This window comes from Saimiri boliviensis, chromosome 21, assembly GCF_048565385.1.
Source record: "Saimiri boliviensis isolate mSaiBol1 chromosome 21, mSaiBol1.pri, whole genome shotgun sequence".
NCBI classification, from domain to species: Eukaryota; Metazoa; Chordata; class Mammalia; order Primates; family Cebidae; genus Saimiri; species Saimiri boliviensis.
The window spans coordinates 22,909,012-22,928,085 of NC_133469.1; the positions used below are offsets into that span (position 1 = coordinate 22,909,012).

The window sequence follows — 19,074 nt, forward strand, 5'->3', positions numbered from 1 at the left end:
TAATCACAAAGTAGCCAGTTGACTGGACACACTTAATCAGAGTAAAGTTAAATTCACTTGTCCTGAGACAACTTATTGAGAGATTCTGAGGGGAAAAAAAAAAAAAAATGACACAAGGCCAGGTGATGTGGCTCATGCCTGTAATCCCAGCACCTGGAAAGGCTGAGGCAGGAGGATCACTTGAGCCCAGGAGTTCAAGACCTGCCTGGGCAACACAGTGAGACCCCATCTCTAAAAAAAAAAAAATTAGCTGGCTGGTAATCCTAGCACTTTGGGAGACTGACGCAGGTGGATTACGAGGTCAGGAGTTCAAGACCAGACTGGTCAACATGGTGAAACTCCATCTCTACTAAAAAATACAAAAATTATCTGGGCATGGTGGCTCATGCCTGTAATCCCAGCTATTTGGGAGGCTGAGGTAAGAGAATTGCTTGAACTGGGACATGGGAGGCGGAGGTTGCAGGGAGCGGAGATCACGCCACTGCACTCCAGCCTGGGCTACAGAGTGAGACTCCATCTCAAAAAAAAAAAAAAAAAAAAAAATTGGCCGGGCGCAGTGGCTCAAGCCTGTAATCCCAGCACTTTGGGAGGCCGAGGCGGGTGGATCACGAGGTCAAGAGATCGAGACCATCCTGGTCAACATGGTGAAACCCCGTCTCTACTAAAAATACAAAAAATTAGCTGGGCATGGTGGCGCGTGCCTGTAATCCCAGCTACTCAGGAGGCTGAGGCAGGAGAATTGCCTGAACCCAGGAGGCGGAGGTTGCGGTGAGCCGAGATCGCGCCATTGCACTCCAGCCTGGGTAACAAGAGCAAAACTCCGTCTCAAAAAAAAAAAAAAAAAAAAAAAAAAAAGAATAAACACTCAGAACATAACCAACTCCACGTGGTAATCCTTTGATAGCATCAAATATCTGGTCAATGTGCAGACGTCCTGACGATTCTAGAATCCACGTGGCTTGTTTGAATCTAGATGCAAACAATGCCGACACTTGCATTTGGTTAAGTTTCTTCTCTTTTCTTGATTAAGTTCCCTTTAGATTGCTGTTGCGTTTCTTTTCCTTGCAGTTGATTTGGTTGAAGACTTTTTAAATATGCTAGAACTGGCTGGCTGGTGTCATTCAACGTGTTCCTCTAACCCTTTTATTTCTTGTAAACTAATATTCAGGTACAGGTAATTGCCCTGCGTTTTATAAAGTCCCACACAAGGTCCGCAAATGGAAATAGGGGATAACTGGGGCCTGCAGTGTGGGTGACTCAGCTTTGCCTGTGACGCCCTTGCCCTCTGTCTCCCCTCCCCCTACAAAGACTTTTTTTTTTTTTGAGACGGAGTTTCGCTCTCGTTACCCAGGCTGGAGTGCAATGGCGCGATCTCGGCTCACTGCAACCTCCGCCTCCTGGGTTCAGGCAATTCTCCTGCCTCAGGCTCCTGAGCAGCTGGGACTACAGGCGTGTGCCACCATGCCCAGCTAGTTTTTGGTATTTTGTTGGTAGAGACGGGGTTTCACCATGTTGACCAGGATGGTCTCGATCTCTTGACCTCGTGATCCCCCCGCCTCGGCCTCCCAAAGTGCTGGGATTATAGGCATGAGCCACCACGCCCGGCCGACTTTTTTGGCCCTATACAGTGGCTCAGGTTACGGACAGTCCTGGGCTTGTGGAGAAACAGAACTGTGTTCTGATGACCCCCACCCCTCCCAGGGGGAGGTTCTAATCGTGCCTGGCTTTGGGGGCTGTCTCGTGACCTCCCGCCATCTGTCTCCCATGTGCTCCGCTCTGCCAAGCTGCTGAGCCTTTGCAGTTCAGGATCCGCACTCAGGAAAGCCCCTCCGGTAAGGTGCCCGCTGGCCATGGGACGGGACTGTGGTCTAATATTCTGAAGTCCCATAGTCGGGCCTAGGGTGGGCAGGTATACAGGTGCGGTGCAGCCGTGTTTGTGGTGGCGGGTGAAGTGTCTCATGCCCATCTCTTTCCAGCCCGAGGGGCAGTATGAGCTCTTCGCTGTGGTTGCACACGTGGGAATGGCGCACTCCGGTCATTACTGTGCCTACATCCGGAATGTTGTGGACGGAAGATGGTTCTGCTTCAATGACTCCAATATTTGCTCGGTGAGAAACGTCAATTCACAATCGCCTCCTGCCTGGGATCGGCCACCTCTAACAAACGCTGGGCCCCGGGCTTCGTGGATCTCCGAGATCAACACACTGTGGTCCCGCCGTCTGGGTGTGGGGCCTTTTATGAGGGTGCACGCCTTTTTCGGCCTGAAGTCCCCACGTGGTTTACACCTCTGTTCACTTCCCTCCACTTCTAAGTTTTTGGTGCTCTAGGCTCACACCCTGCGGCTTCATGCTTTGTGGGAAATGTCTAGAGAGCAAGCAGAGTTAGAAATGTGTAAGTTAGGATCCAGGATACGCATGACCGGGTTTAAACACGGGGACAAAGGCGATCCATAGACTTCACTGCACATGACATCTTGCGGCTGATACTCCAGGCTCTTGGGAGTTGCTAGGGGTGGGCTTGTCTGGAGGGTGAGGGGCACATGATAGCTCCCTGTCCTCTGTGGGTGCTCACAAGTGTCAGCTGGTGGCTGCTTAACCTCATTTGTTTCCGGCTTCCAGGTGTCCTGGGAAGACATCCAGTGTACCTACGGAAATCCTAACTACCACTGGTAAGAAACGTATTTGGATAACGGGAGCCCGATGAGCTCATATAGGGTCCTTGGAGCTGCATGAAATGCCCGTGGATACCCCTGTGATTGACATGCTGATGGCTCACGGTCTGCCTCATCTTCAGCACTCACCCTGCTTCCCAGCTTGCCTCACACATCACACTCCAGGAATATTAAAGCAAAGATCACAACTTTTTTTTAAATGTGATTTTTAGAGATGGAGTCTTGCTTTGTGGCCCAGGCTGGAGCACTGTGGTGTGTTCGTAGCTCACTGCAGCCTTGAACCCCTGATAACAGGCCATCCTCCCACCTCAGCCTCCTGAATAGCTGGGACTACAGGCATGCACGACCATGCCTGGCATATTTTTTAAAAAATTGTTTGTAGAGATGAGGTCTCGCTATGTTGCCAGGCTGGTCTCAAACTCCTGGGCTTAAGCCAGCTGCCCATTTCAGCCTCCCAAAGTGCTGGGATTACAGGAGTGAGCCACCGCGCCCGGCCACTGGTTTTTAAAATTGTTTGCTTACATAACTTGCCCTAACATTAGACTATGAACTCTTTCGGGGGAAGGATGACTTTTTTCGTATTTCTTTGGCTTGCATTAGTAAGTATCAATAAATATGTTTATAACCAATGACCAGAGAGGAGAAGCTGGAGAGAAGGCGGCTGGATGAAATTACAGCAGAGAGACTTTGTAAGTTTTCTTAGCTGAGCTTTGAGGTTTATGTCAGAAACGCTATCTGAGGTGATTTTCAGCTACAGAGGTAGGCCTGGTCATTTGAAAAGTAATGGATTAGGTGAAGCTCGTGTTTGAAATCTTCATTCTGCTTTTCATCTTCCTCTCCCGTTTTTTCTGAGCATCCTCTTAGACACCCAATCTCTGCCACTTAGTGGCTGCCATTGATTTCCCTTTACTGAGATCAAAGGTTGGCAGCCTTCCCCTGGAAAGGGCTGGAGAGAAAGCTCTTCAGGCTTTGTGGTCTGTACAGTGCCTGCTGCAGCCATGGAACTCTGCCCTGTGGAGCAAAGGCAGCCACAGACAGTACCTGGGCGAATGAGCGTGGCTGGGGGGCAGTTAAATTTATTTCCAAAGAGGGGCTTGGAGGCTGGGTGTGGGCTCGCACCTTTAATTCCAGTACTTTGGGAGGCCGAGGCGGGAGGATCACTATCAGCCAGGAGTTCAAGACCAGCCTGGGCAACAAAGCAAGACCCATCTCTACAAAATATGTAAAAGTTATAGCTAGGCGTGATGGTACACACCCGGAGTCCTAGCTCCTCAGGAAGCTAAAGCTGAGGCAGGAGGATCACTTGAGCCCAGGAGGACGAGGCTGTGGTGAGCTATGACTGTGCCAGTGCTCTCCAGCCTGGTGACAAAGCAAGAACCGGTTTCATCAAAAAACGAACAATGCGTGTTCTCACTCTTACATATGGGAGCTAAACACTGGGTACTCATAGACTTAAAGATGGCAGCAAGAGACACGGGGAACTGCTGGACGGTGGGGGCTGGGGGGCAGGCGACAACCTAACTGTTGTGTGCTGTGCTCATACACCCGTGACGAGCCTGCACATGTGCCCGCTGAATCTGACATAAAAGTTCAAAGTTTAAAAACTCGACAGGGTTGGATTTGGCTTGTGTGCCTGAAGCTTGTTAGCCTCTGCTTTAGACATTAACTAACAGAAACTTAGTGCTTATCTTCCCAAGGCCATCTATTTTCTTTTGTTGTTGTTTTGAGAAGGAGTTTCGCTCTTGTTACCCAGGCTGGAGTGCAATGGCGCGATCTCGGCTCACCGCAACCTCCGCCTCCTGGGTTCAGGCAATTCTCCTGCCTCAGCCTCCTGAGTAGCTGGGATTACAGGCACGCGCCACCATGCCCAGCTAATTTTTTTTGTATTTTTAGTAGAGACGGGGTTTCACCATGTTGACCAGGATGGTCTCGATCTCTCGACCTCGTGATCCACCCGCCTCGGCCTCCCAAAGTGCTGGGATTACAGGCTTGAGCCACCGCACCCGGCTAAGCCATCTATTTTCTTCTTCTCCGAAGTGATGGATAGATAAAGGCTTGATCCAGCTGCCTGGATGTTTGCTGACACTCCTCCCATCACGGATTAATGAAGCATCGTTTTCTGATGAAGGTTTCATGCTGCTGTGCTGATGCGTCTTCTCTTCTCTCTAGGCAAGAAACTGCGTATCTTCTGGTTTACATGAAGGCGAAATGCTAATGGATATGCCCAAAACCTTCAGAGATGGACACACTGTTATTTTCCACTTCCGTCCTGGATCTATGGAGTCTTCTAAGAAATTTTGCAATCAGGAGAAGAATCGTTTTCCAACTATATAATTGAGCCTTATTTATGATCAGGGATATCATCAAAACATTTAACACTGAAACCCTGCAGGACCTGATCAGGCAGGATGGACGCTTTCACCAGCGGACCCGGCCATGTGGCTGCTGGGTCTTAGGTGCCCCCTGCTGTGGTCAGCCCTTTAGTTAGGAGCCTGTGGGAGGTCCAGGTGCTCCAGGGAGGAGCGCAGTGGCAGTGGGGTGCATCTGGATGCTAAGGGTCAGTGGCTGTGGGTGTTTCAGTATTTCACAACTGCTGTGCCCAGACTTGTGTGTACTGGCTGAATATCAGTGCTGTTTTTAATTTCTCAGTTTTAGAACCAGTATTAATCCATATAAATCAAGCATTTTGTAACTGTTATTCTTGTATTCAGCAAATATTTATTGACAATCTGTTCTCCGTAAGAGAGTGTGATAGCACAGTAATGAATATAGTTCTTTTCCACAAGAGGAGTTTGCAATTTAATGTGGGGCAGTAGGCTTCGTGCTCTAGGAATTCGAAGGACAGGGAAGTCACTTCTGTTGTGGGGCCCTGGGAGGAGGCTCCAGGCTGGAAAGGCTTAGGGTGGAGACCCCAATAGGGACAGCGTGAGGAGTGGACTGGCTGCAAAAGGCCACTCAGCATTCAGAGAGCATCCACACACACAGCTTTTCTCCACGAGGGGTGGGGAAGGCTGGGAATGGGAAGGCAGGTGGAGCTCAGCACATGGAGGGCATCCAGCCAGCCCTGGAAGCTTGCACCTGGTCCGGTGGGTGCCCTGAAGGAGCCTGAGAAGGAGAGGAGCACTCAGTTGTGTTCTGCTGACGTCGATCTGCTGCTGGGGTTAGAGACAAATGTGGGGATGGAAAGCCATCACAGTCGCTAGCGTCACTTTGGGGGAAGAGTGGGCGTGGCTGCTGAGAGAACAGGCCCAGGGAGAGCCCGGCACCAACCTGGGAGGTGAGCCCCCTGGGTGTGAGCACCCCCACTTTACAGATGACGGGATGGAGACATTCAGATGTTTAACTCTTGTACAAGATCCCACACTTGGTAAGTGGCAGACCAAACTCCCAACTGAAGATGTAGGTCATTGCTTTACTATTTTATTTGTGTTGTTAACAATGATTAGGCATACAAGAGTAAATTACTGTAAAATCTTCAGACAACGTAGATAAGGAGGGGATTCCTTGGAGCTTGCCCTTATCAGATGGGTGGATGAGCGTCCTGGGGCGTCTGGAACTGCCAGGGACTGGGTTTCTTACGATGACAGAAATGCACGGTGTCCCAGCGCCGGAGGCCGGAAGCCCACACTCGAGGGGCGCAAAGGGCTGGCTCCTGAGGAGGCCTGTTCCCTGCCTCTCAGCCTCTGCTGCTTGCCAGCAGTTGTCATTCATTCGCTTATTGCTGTGTCACTCCAGCCACCGCCTCCATCTGCACATGGCCTTCTCTTTTCTTTGCAGAGATGAGGTCTTGCTCTGTTGCCCACACTGGAGTGCAGTGGTGCGATCACGGCTCACTGCAGCCTTGAACTCCTGTGCTCAAGTGATTCTCTTGCCTCAGCTTGCCCAGTTGCTGAGACTACAGGCACATGCCACCATACCAGCCTACTTTGTAAGTTTTGTTTATTTTTGTAGAGATAGAATATCACTATGTTGCCCAGGGTGGTCTTGAACTTCTGACCTCAAGCAGTCCTCCTGCCTCAACCTTCCGGAGTGCTGGGATTGCAGGTGTGAGCCACAGTGCCTGGCCAGTTCTGATGATATCTACACAGGCATCAATCAGTCCTCAGGGCTCAGCAGCCTCCAGGGGCATGAGGAATGAGGAAAGACGTGATGGTCCCATCCATGCCAGCCCAGGGTCTAGGACGTGTGTGGTCTGAGAGCTTCTGGTGATCACTGGGTCCTGTAGCCCCAAGCCCAGCTCCACTGAGCAGCTCTGAGTGAGGTTGCGTTCCCTCCAACTGCTCGTTCCAGTCTCTGGGACTGTCCTCTCCCGATGCTCAGAGGAAGGTCTCCCCTCACCCCATGGTCATCTGCTGCTCATGCCCAGACTTCAGTGGGCCTGAGGACACTAGGGAACGAGGGACATTCTCACATGAAGACCCATCCCGCAGAGAACTGACGAAGGATCAAGGATTCATATATGGGCCGTGTCCCTGCTCTGGGAGTGTGGGCCAGCTGAACGGATCTCGGGTGGGCAGGACCCCTCCTGTGTTGGGGGACAGCTTGGGTGGTTGGGATTGTCATTGACCATGGTGACAGGATTAGGTTGAGTATCACAAAGGCCCTGGACCCTTAGGTGTGTGGGGAGCTTTGCTAAAAGCACAGAGTTCATGGCTTTCACCCGTTCCCGTTTTGGGTGTTCGGGTCCCCTGCAGGGCATCGTCCTCACAGCTGGAGCAGCCTGGCCCTGTTCTCAGGCCCTGTCCTGTGCAGTGGTCATTATGGGAATACTGGGCTCATGCCCATCACAGAAGGGCCTCCTTTGGGGCCCGGATGCAAACTAGAGCATCCCAAGGAGGCTGTCACCATTTTGGTGACACTTTCCAGTGTGGCCCGGTGGTGTCAGGCTCCTGGTCACGAGGGTGAACTTCCCTCCGCCTCAGCCATTCGCCTTGGACGGAGGAAGGCAGGTGGGGTTGACACGGGGGTGACTTCTAATGAATGGAGAGGCTGCCTTTGTTCCTCAGCCTGAGCCTGTCGAGAAGAATGAGGTCGGCAGCGCCGCCTGAGCTCCCTCCCTGCTTGCCTCGATCCAGTCAGCCCGGGGCTGCGACGGGGCCCTGCCTCGACGGCCTTGGGGGAAGGGGACGCCGCGGGGCGCCGGTGGCGCGGGGCCCGGGGCGCGCCGCCATGGGCCTGGCGGGGCTGCAGGAAGAGAACGCAGTTACACATCACGAAGCCAAATGCCAGGGGAAACCATGAGCCGGAATCTACAGGAAACGAGAAGAGAAAAGAAATGCGAGGAACGCAGCACGGAGCGCCACGAAGTCCGAGGAACGGAAGATCAAAGATGCCGGGAGAGGCCCCCTGGCGCCTTTTCCAAACCAAAAAGCAGCAGAACCTCCAAAAACTCCACCCTCGTCTTGTCATTCCGCCAATGCAGCCGTCGCCAAGCAAGCCCTGTCGCCAAACAGCTCCCCCTCCCCGTCCCCGAAAAAAAGCTCAAGGAAAAAAACGCAACAGAATCGCAGACTTCACGGATTTCGACCCCGTCCGAAGGAGCTCCAGGAAGAGCAACGCTGAGCTGCAGTCTGAAGAAAGGAGAAGAATAGATGAATGGATTGAAAGTGGGAAGGAAGAAGGAACGAAGATTGACCGCATCGATGGCAAAGGCAGGGGTGTGATTGCCACCAAGCAGTTCTCCCGCGGTGACTTTGTGGCGGAATACCACGGGGACCTCGCTGAGATCACCGACGCCAAGCAGCGGGAGGCTCTGTACGCACAGGACCCTTCCACGGGCTGCTGCATGTACTGTTTTCAGTATCTGAGCAAAGCCTCCTGCGTGGACGCGGCTAGACACACAAATCGCCTAGGAAGACGGATGAATCACAGCAGAGGTGGGAACTGCCGAACCAGCCTGCACGACATCCATGGCGTACCTCACCTCATCCTCATCATCCCCCGGGACATCGTGGCTGGGGAGGAGCTCCCGTGTGACTACGGGGACGGCAGCAAGGCTTCCACTGAAGCCCACCTGTGGCTGAAGCATTGACCGGCGGGCCCTGCGCCTTCCCACCCCACTGTCCCTTCTTCAAAGTGCAAAGTGCCCTCAAAGGGAATTGATTTTTTTTTATTACACACTTCATCTTAGCAGATTACTTCACATGTTTTTTAAAAAGTATATTAAGATGCCTTTTCACTGGGCACAAGGCAGGACGGAGCTGGAAGCTGAGGATGTCTCTGGGGTGAGGGGATGGGAAGGAGGTGGGGAGGTGGTGGCCAGAGATGTGCCAGAGAGCAAATGGTACCCGTGGCTTCTTTACCTTTGCGCCTCTCTGAGTTGATGCGCCGCAAATACTGGATGTCCACCACTCTGGGATATAACACGGCAGGCTCTGCAGTGGTGGATGCTGGCGCTGCAGCTGCCGCAGAGTCTCGGATTCACAGCAAGGCACCACCTTCTGCCTGCAGCAGGCACAACAGAGCCCAGCCCTGGGGCCTAGGCAGCAAAGGAATGTATTTTCCATGGTGATACAGAAGGGGACCTTCAAAACAAAGCCCCACACAAAATTAAAAAAACAAACAAAAAAAAGAAAACAACAACAAAAAAGAAAAAACAAAACAAAGCAACACACACACACACACACACAAAAAGACGACGAACAACAAAGAAACAAAGCAACAGAGCAAGCGCCAAGGGCACAGACGCTTCCGTGAGAGCAGTCGGAGCTCCTCCTCTCCCTACTAACAGCTTCCGACTGAAGGCTGCTGGCCCTGGCTGGTGCCTGTCACCCACAAAGCCTCCTATGTCACCTCGATACCAGGAAACAACAAAGTCAGGCCAGTGGCTCACAATGCCATGCCCCACAACCCATCCAATGGCTCACAATGCCCATCCCTGCTGCTGGCCACCTGTGGCCACCCTGCCCCTCTTGGTGACGGCATTATTCATCCTGGGCTGCCTGAGATAGCCCGTTTTTCACTATATGCCTCAAGGGGCTCTGAAATGTCCCTTCATAGATTCTGTACAGACAGCGTGTCTAACCTGTGAATAAAAACTAAGGTTTCATTCTGCGTGATAAATCCACAATCACAAAGCATTTTCCCAGAATCCTCTGGGGCCCACCTCTCACCTTCAGCTTCCTGCTCCTGGTTATCTGGGCTTCTGTCTTGTGTGCTCTGTCAGGTTTAGGCCTTTTAAGGGTGGGTTCCATGTCTCCACTCATTTACATGTGCCCAGTAGGGCTGGCTCTTGGGAGGGTCTTCACGGTGACTGAGGCCATGGATCCTTCACACTGTTCCTTGAATCCACTTGACATGAAATACTCATCCTGAAACGATGCTTTGAAAGTGATGCTTCCAGTCAATTATGGGTCCACTGTATTATGAGTCCCTGGCACCCAATACATGGCACATAAGAAATGAATGAAAAATAGTGAGTGAATGAACAAGTGTGCCTACAAGGTGAGAGAAAAGTGGTCCTACTTACTAGGTGTGCTACGAAGGCATGTGGGACTGTTGGATTCGCTATTTCATAGTAGGCCTGGGGCTTTGAAGCCTGGCATTTCCTCATTCTAAACCTCAAATTCCAATAAATTACCACCAAGTGGACAGAGGTCCACGGGCCAGAGCTCTTGGTGTGAACAACGTACCTTTTTTGGGTGTGATTAATGGACAGGGACTATACAAAACTAAAAACAACGTGTGCTGACTACCTGCAAGCCGTGGTGATAAAGCACTCTGTATACATGATCTTATTCAATGCTTGTTACAAACCCATGAGGTGGATTTTTAGACAAGCTTTCTATTCTAGAGCTTTTTTTTGTTTTGTTTTGTTTTTTGTGTTTTTTTTGTTTTTTTTGAGACAGAGTTTCGCTCTTGTTACCCAGGCTGGAGTGCAATGGCGCGATCTCGGCTCACCGCAACCTCCGCCTCCTGGGTTCAGGCAATTCTCCTGCCTCAGCCTCCTGAGTTGCTGGGATTACAGGCACGCGCCACCATGCCCAGCTAATTTTTTTGTAATTTTAGTAGAGACGGGGTTTCACCATGTTGACCAGGATAGTCTCGATCTCTTGACCTCGTGATCCGCCCGCCTCGGCCTCCCAAAGTGCTGGGATTACAGGCTTGAGCCACCGCGCCCGGCTCTAGAGCTTTTTCAACGAGAGGCTAGTGTAGTGAGCTTTCCCCTACTCAGCAGCAGATTCAGATATTTGTTATCTCATGGCCAGTCTCGTTACATGTACACTCCTACATGCTTCTCCTCTTCCTCTCATGATTTTACAGCAAATCCCACACATCATATAACTTCCCCCCGACTGTCTTGGTATATGTCTGTAAAAGATACGATTCTTGTTTGTTCTTTCAAGACAAGGTCTCTGTTACCCAGGCTGGAGTTCAGTGGCATGATCTTGGTTCACTGTGGCCTCTCCTGCCTCAGCTTCCTGAGTAGCTGCAATTACAGACTCACATCACCATGCCCAGCTAATTTTTTTATTTGTATTTTAGTAGAGACAGGGTCTTGCTATGTTGCCCGGGCTGGTCTAGAATTCCTGGATTCAAAGGCTCTTCCCGCCTTGACCTCCCACACTACTGAGATTATAGGTGTGAACCACTGTGCCCGGAGACAAGAACTCTTTAAAAAATGTAATCCCAATACCATCATCAACCAACCTTCTCACCACTGCTTTTTATCACTGTCAACTGTCCTGCTAGCTCCAGATTTCCAGTCATCTCATATATTTATGGTTTGAATCAGGATCCAAATAAAGTCTCTCTTTGGGATTGTTTGATTCACCTCTTAGGTCTTTTATGATCCTGACAGCTTCCCATTTTGATCTGTGTTGTCCCTTGCAGTTCGTTTATTGAATAAATCAGGCCGTTTCCCCATAGTTTGGATTATGCTAAGTGTATTCTCATTATGCTGTTTCCCATACTGTGAATTTTGCTAATTGTATCTTGTGATGTTGGTTAACTTGCTCTTCACTTTGTTCTCGTTTTTATAAATTAGTAGTTTGATCTCAACACTTTCCAGCAGGCGTCCCAGGGATCATGGATGATAAGGGACACTTTACCTTGGCTAAGGAAAAGCATTTTACTTGCTGGGGAGGTGCCTGTTCTGAAGGCTCTGTGTATAACACAAGAAGTGTATGGGCATCTGCCATAGGTATCGCTCCTCCAACAACAGAAGTTTTTTGTTTGGTCATAAAGCAAGCAGATGCCAAAGTTGTTTCAGGCGTTTTTGATAATACTGGACTTGGATTTAGAGAATTCAAATCTTACGGCTGACTGGCAGCCTGTAGGCTGGCAATCTGCTTGAGCCAGGTACTGGGTTTTAGCGGTTCGGCCTACTGTCTAGGACTCCTGAAGGTAGAACCGCCAGACATAGTAAGGGTTAGCTTCAAGAGGGGTTGGTGGGCCACTACTTGTACTCCCAATTTTCAGAGGTGCCTGAAATTGGATATAGCCCGGGAAACCATGAAGATGCTAGTGGCCAATCTCTGGAAAAAAATTTCGTATTGGAAGCTCTGCTGGATTTCTTATTTCTGACAACTTGCATTCTGGGGGAAAATCAGGTGGTAAGGCCTTGTAATGAGCTGGAAGACCTTAGTGAGTGTGAATGTTTGAGACAGAAATGCTGTTTCTCATCATCTGGGACTGGTAGCTTCAAATGTTATGCTCCATTAAGAGATGAGCTTAAACAGATGATGCGAATGTTTGCGGCTGGTGCAATCAGCCTCATGATCACGGGATTTCTGCCCTTATGTTGCTGCTATCTTTACTGGAGGAGGAAATGGGCAGCAGAGGCCAAAGCTGTTCCAGGCGTTTTTGATAATATTGGACTTGGATTTAGAGAATTCAAATCTTACGGCGGATTGGCAGCCTGCAGGCTGGCAATCTGCTTGGGCAAGGTACTGGGTTTTAGCGGTTCAGCCTACTGTCCAGGACTCCTGTAGGTAGAACCGCCAGACATAGTAAGGGTTAGCGTCAAGAGGGAATACCAGAAGGATTGTTAGGAGGAGAATTTGAAGGGTTCGGAGTTGACAGGTAGGGGTTACAGGCAGAGGCAAGTGGGGCCCAAGGGTTCAGACCTCCACTGGTCATTCTTGGGAGCCAGTTTGAGGTGTGACACATGGTACCAAAAGGTGTGGCCTAAAAGTCTGGCGGCAGTTGGGGTAGTTAGGATAATGATATGGGGTCCCGACCACCTGGGCTGCAGAGACCCTGGCTCGAGTTCCCGGAGGCGGACACTGTCACCTGGCTGGAGAGGTATAGTCGGGTGGGAGTCCTCTGGTCCCGGAACTATGGGGAGAGTACGGTCCACGTGTTCGCTGAGTAAGTGGTGAAGGAGAGAGGTAGGGAAGGTAAGAATCCAGAGGAGGTGGCTGTATCAGGAGATTGTGAGAAACTAGAAAAGGCCTGCCATATAGTAGCTCAAAGGGACTGAGACCCGTTGGCTCCCATGGGGTGGCTCAGATGCGGGCTAGGGCAAGAGGTAGGAGTGTGGGGCAGGGGAGCTTTACCTCTATGGTGAGTTTGGCCAAATGATTCTTGAGGATGCCGTGAGCCCATTCAACTTTACCCGACGACTGAGGGTGGTAGGGGATGTGTAGTTTCCAGGAGATGTTGAGAGACTTGGCAACTAGCTCGATCACCCGGGCTGTCCACACTGGACCGTTGTCTGACTGAATGCTTCCAGGTAAGCCGAAACGAGGGATAATCTCCTGGATTAAGAGGGAGGCCACCATGTCTGCGGTTTCCCTGGAGGTGGGAAAGGCTTCATCCACCCAGAAAAGGTATCTACAAAAACTAAGAGGTAGTGGAGTTTTTTGTGCATGGGCATACGGGTAAAATCAATTTGCCAGTCTTGGGGTGGCAGATGGCCACGCATTTGGTGGGTAGGAAACTGTGGCCTTAAGCTTCCCTGAGGCGAGACCTTCGAGCAGGTAACGCACGCCTTGTGTACCTGCTTAATCGTCTGTTGCAGACCTGGCAAGAAAAAGAGGGGCTGCACGAAACGGTGCAATGCTTTGGGCCCTATATGTAAGGACTGGTGTATTTCAGCAATGATTTTTAAGGCCTGTTCCCTGGGGCAGGGCGATATTGTTGTTCAGGAAAACCCAACCCTGATCAGACTCGGTTCCCCCTGTTAATATGAGGGCCTGTTTCTCTGATGGCGAGTAAATTGGAGGCATGGCCGTGGAGAGAAACAGAACTGGAGTGGGGGCTAGCCTGGTACTGGTTAAGGATTTTGCTGCCACATCTCCCCTTGCATTGCCCCAGGAAACAGCATCCTGCTGGGCCTGATGCCCTCGGCAGTGGATGGCAGCGACTTCTTTGGGCAGTGATAGGGCCTGCAGGAGATTAGAGATATGAGTAGCATTAATTATGGGGGACCCTTTCGTAGTAAGGAATCCCCGCTCTCTCCAAAGGGCAGCGTGGCAGTGGGTAATAAGAAAAGCATACTTTCAATCAGTATAGATATTTGCTCCCTTTCCCTGTGCTAGCGTGAGAGCTCGGGTAAGGCAATGAGCTCTGCCTTTTGTGATGTGGTCCCATCAGGGAGGCGGCATGCCTCGGGGGTGGCTGAGTCGTGACTACTGCATAGGCGGCTTTTCGCCACCCCTTGGGTGTCACCATTGAACTCTCATCTACATAAAAGGTAAGGTCTGGGTTAGGCAAGGGAAGGTCAGACAGGCCCTCCCGAGGCTTAGCAAACGTTATCTATTACTTCAGGGCAGGAAATGGGCTGGGGAGGAGGAATGGGACGGAAGGGGAAACAAGGTAGCTGGGTTGAGTGGAGAAGCGGAATGAAGGCTAGCTGACGGATTTTCAATAAAGAGTAGATGAACCTCCTGTAGGCCAGACGGTCCTAGGAGAAAGAACACCTAGATAGGCTGGCCTTAGGTAAGTTTTAGGGATTCCTTGTAAGTTCTGTTGCCGCCCCCAGGGCCCGCAGGCGAGGCTGCCATCCCTGATTGTGGGATCAAGTTGTTTTGATAAATATGCTACAGGACGATACGCGGGACCTAGCGGTTGGGTTCGGACTCCAACTGCAATCCCTTGTTTCTCGTCAGCAAGCAAGCGGAAGGGATGGTTACGGTCTGGCGGATGAAGTGGAGGTGCCATGGACAGAGCAGTTTGTAGGATTCTGAAAGCTTGTTTTACAACTCCGGGATGAGAGAGGGGTCCTGTGGGTGTGTCCTTAGCTGCCACATACAGAGGTTTAGCTAGAGCGGCAAAGTTAGGTACCCAGTGACGGAAATATCCTACAAATCCTAACAAGGAGAGAATCTGGTCTGCAGTCTCCGGGGGCTGCAACGAAAGAAGTGCTTGCCGGCGGTCGGTTGTTAGGCTTTTAGTTTTGGGGGTGAGGCAAATGCCTAAGTTGACTACTGAGGTGACTGATAACTGTGCTTTAGAGGGAGATATCCGGTACCCCTTGGATCCAAGAACGTTAAGGAGAGTGGCAGTATGTTGTTGAGACACAGAGAGGGAGGGGCTACAAAGGAACAGATCATCCACATACCGGAGAAGGAGACTGGGCTGGAGGGAGCAGGAGTTAAGGTCAGCTGCTAAGGCTTGTCCGAAAATATGGGAGCTGTCCCTAAATCCCTGGGGCAGGACTGTCCAGGTGAGCTGCTGTGACAGGTTAGTGTCAGGATCAGTCCAGGTGAAAGCAAAAAGGAAGACTCTGGGTGAAGGGGAATAGTAAAGAAGGCGTCCTTAAGGTCAAGGACCGTCAAATGAGAGGTAGCGGAGGGAATGTTGGATAATAGAGTGTATGCGTTGGGCATCACTGGGTGGATGGGTACCACCACCTTGCTGGTGAGGCGCAGGGCCTGAACTAGGTGGTAGTCGCCGGTCGGCTTTCGGACCCGTAAGATAGGAGTATTACAAGGGGAACTGGTGGGGATAAGGAGTCCCTGGGCCAGAAGTTGGGTGATGATAGGCTTTAGGCCCTGGCGGTGGGTTTTTGAGATGGGAAACTGAGGACATGAGGGAAAGTGGGTAGAGTTCTTCAGGAGTATTTTAACTGGTGTGTGGTATCTGGCCACCACAGGCTTGGAGGTATCCCATACTGAGGGATTAACTTCCTTAGGAGGGATACGGGGTTTAGGCGAGGGGTTAAGGCAGGGGCTTATACCGGTTAGGAATAGCAGTAGGAGGTGGGCAGAGGATGAGCTTGAACATGGGGGCTGGCGAATTGGAGGGTGGCCCCTACCATCTGGAGAATATCTCGTCCTAAAAGGGGGACTGGGTATGAGGGTATGATTAAAAAGGACTGGGAGAAGGGATGCCCCTCAAGGACACAGGCTAAGGGACCAGTCTGGCTAGGAGAGGACAGCTTTCCATCAATCCCCATGCCTGAAACCTGGGAAGGTATGCTAGGTCCTGAGTAGGAAGGCAGTACAGAATAGGTAGACCCTGTGTCCATTAAAAAGGAAATGGACTTGCCCGCTACCTGCAGCGTTACCCTGGGCTCGGCGAGGGTGATGGGGGTGGTCCTCAAGTCCGGGCTGCATCAGTTGTTCAGAAGGCCAAGAAGTTCAAGCGAAGGGACTGCTTCCTGCGGACCGGCCTGCCCTCCACATAGAGGTGTGGGGGGTGAGCCTTCAGCCCAGGATGGGCAGTCAACCTTCCAGTGTCCAGTCTGTTTGCAGCTTGGGCAGGGCCCAGGAGGTGGATGAGCACAGGGGCACTGCCGTGCCCAGTGTCCCTCCTGGCCACATCTGAAGCAGGGCCCAGGCAGAGCCTTTGACAAATTTTGGGAGGGTTTCGATGGACCCCCTCCACCAGATGTTCGGTGGACTGCCGGCCTCGGGGCTGCTCCAAGAGCTCGGGTTTGGAGGCCTACCTTTTGCTGTAAATGGGCCTGGCGGGTGGCCTCAGCCTGTTCCTCTCGGCCATTGAAAGCTTTAAATGCCGTGTTCACCAGGTCCCGTATGGGCGTTTGGGGGCCTTCCTCAGCTTTCTTCAGTTTCCTCCTTTTATCAGCTGCTGACTGGGAATTGAAGTGGGTGGTTAGGACTGCAGCCCCTGCTAAGGAGGCCGGATCTAGCCGGGTATGGAGGATCATAGCATTAGTTAATCGGTCTAGGAAGGCAGCTGGGTTTTCATCAGGACCTTGAGTTATTTCCCTTAACTTGTCATAATTAACTACCTTCTGAGCTGCGCTCTGCATGCCTGCCAGGAGGCACTGTAACATTTGGTCTCGGCGGCAGCGGCCATCTTGACCAGTTTGATAGTCCCAATTAGGGTCAGCCTCAGGGGATTGCCACCGCGCCTACTGGCATTTGACTGATTGTGAGATGTACCCAATCAGCGTGAGCTCGGGCTGCTGTAAGAATGCGATCATGCTGATCCGGAGTAAGAGTGGAAGATAGGATCACACAGGTGTCATGCCAGGTTAGGTCATACGCCTGGGCGAGATAACGAAATTCTTCGGTGTATGTGGTAGGATTGGTAGAGAATGACCCTAAGCGTTTTTCAATGGCTGACAGATCAGACAGAGAGAAGGGAATGTGCACTCAGACAATGCCTTCTGCTCTGGCTACCTCTCGCAAAGGGGAGAGGAGTGGGGGGGGTCGTGAGAGCGGGTACGAGCACTGACGGGAAGTTATACTAGGGCTTTGGAGAGGAGAAGGAGAAGAGGGAGGAGGGAGTTGAGGCCTTGCATGAGGAGGGGGGTTGGTAAAGCGGGTGGGGCATGACAGGTCTTCTGGGTCTTCGGAGAGTGGGGAGCAGCGCAGGGCTGAGGGCAAAGGCGGGGTTTTGGCTAACAGAACCTGGGAGATGGTACAAGAGGAGCAGAGGGCAGGCTGGGAGCGAAGGTACCAGAAAGCCTGCACATAGGGAACCTCTGACCATTTACCGTTCTTTTGGCAAAAGTTGTCTAGGTCTGTCAGGACCTTCAAGTTGAGCGTGCCCTCTGGAGGCCACTTAAGACTGGCTGTCTAGGGGATATTGTGGCCAGGCCACGGTGGAGAGGAAAAGCAGCCTTTTCTTTTCAATGGAGAGACCTAGCTTGGGTAGATTTTGGACTAGGCATCCTAAAGGCGATTTAGGGTCTGGGCAGGACTTCTGATTGCCCATGGTTCACTCTTGTGGGGTAGTTAGGGGTTAGAAACGAATATGGGAAGGTCTTAGACTCAACACAGGCAGAAGTACTCTTATACTCAACACAGGCAGAAGTACTCCTTTGACGGGGGGAAGGGGTGGCTGAGAGCCTATAGGCTGTAACAATGTAACAACTGTAACAAAGAGAGAGAGAGGGGCCTCAGCAGAAGAGGAGGAAAAAAAGAAAACAGTTACTTAATTAAGGAGAGCTTATATGCCAAAAGGGCTGATCTGAGAACTTGAAATAGACATTTTAGTACAGTAAGCCGGAGATTTGGTCCTGCTGTTAGGCAGGGCTTGGGTTTATAAACAGGGCTTCTGAATACCCAAACCTCGGTGTCCCGGACTGCCCTAGGGAACACCGGAGAGGGTTCAGGAAGATGGGGAAGTCTCTGTCAAATTCCTGACCCCCGGAATCCCCTCAGGGGGAAAAGACGAGAGAGTAAGGAAGTCTCCTCTACGCTCAGGTCCTCGAGACGAGACCAGGGCCCTGGGCCCACGGCCAGAAACGAGGCCGGGACCCCGGGCCCACGGTGACAAGGGAGACGGAGTCCCTGACGCAGCTGGGGTTACGAGCAGGGAGTCCACGAGAATACGCGGGGGTTTAGGAAGGTGGGGATGTCTCCCTTAAATTCCTGACCCCCGGAGTCCCATCGCGGGGAGAAGACAAGAGAGTAGGGACATCTCCTCTGCGCTCAGGTCCTCCAGACGAGACCGGCGCCCCCGGCCCACGGCAAAACGAGACTGGGGCCCCGGGGCCACAGGGAGAGACGAGGAGTCCCTGACGTAGGGAGCAGGGAGTCCACGAGGCAGGCAGCGGGAGAGGCTGTGGGTAACGGAAGGCTTACCTTGCAATGGAGCAGTTCCCTGCTGCCTCGCAACCGAGGGGTCCCCTGGTCCGGCTCCAGGTGAAGGCGTCAGTTTCCCCCAGGAGGGGTCGTACAACTCCCTCCCGGGTTTCGGCACCACTTGTAAAGCTCATTCTCTGTAGATTGATTGCCGAGTTAAAAACGAGGAAACTGAGGCCAGCACAAGAAAATTAGATGCCAATTCCGATTTACTTAGCACCCTGGCCAGGTCCTGATGTCCTGCGGTCCCAGGAAGAGGACCCAGAGAAGTCGCTCCGCTGCCTCTCAGGAGTGGGGTTTTATAGGGAGTGAAGGCATTCGATTGGATTTGGGGAGACAGGATGTGGACAGCGGGAGCTGCTATTGGTAGGGAGGCGGGACTTCCTATGAGCGGGCTAAGTGCTGAGTGCAGAGGAGATTTCCAAGGGTGGGGTTAGGTGCCGAGTGCAGAGGGGATTT

At 51.8% G+C, this 19,074-nt stretch overlaps 1 protein-coding gene, 1 long non-coding RNA gene and 1 pseudogene across 4 annotated transcripts in view; 2 read left to right on the forward strand and 1 right to left on the reverse strand.

The window, feature by feature from the left end:
• USP18 (ubiquitin specific peptidase 18) overlaps positions 1-5,456 on the forward strand; it is a 38,952-nt gene extending 33,496 nt beyond the window's left edge. For all 3 annotated transcript variants that reach the window (XM_074390797.1, XM_074390796.1, XM_039462519.2), the window contains exons 9-11: positions 1,977-2,108; positions 2,619-2,668; positions 4,841-5,456. In XM_074390797.1, the coding sequence (XP_074246898.1) occupies positions 1,977-2,108; positions 2,619-2,668; positions 4,841-4,886 (228 nt within the window). In that variant the 3' untranslated portion in view covers positions 4,887-5,456. The remainder of the gene's footprint in view (positions 1-1,976; positions 2,109-2,618; positions 2,669-4,840) is intronic.
• On the reverse strand, positions 1,483-19,056 carry LOC120361061 (uncharacterized). Its single transcript, XR_005577421.2, has 6 exons — positions 18,616-19,056; positions 16,506-16,652; positions 13,171-13,371; positions 9,784-9,992; positions 8,974-9,195; positions 1,483-2,364 (listed from the first exon to the last, which is right to left on the reverse strand). It is a non-coding gene; the product is annotated as an uncharacterized LOC120361061 (long non-coding RNA).
• On the forward strand, positions 7,833-9,719 carry LOC104650029 (N-lysine methyltransferase KMT5A pseudogene; annotated as a pseudogene).
• Positions 19,057-19,074: the final 18 nt, after the last annotated feature.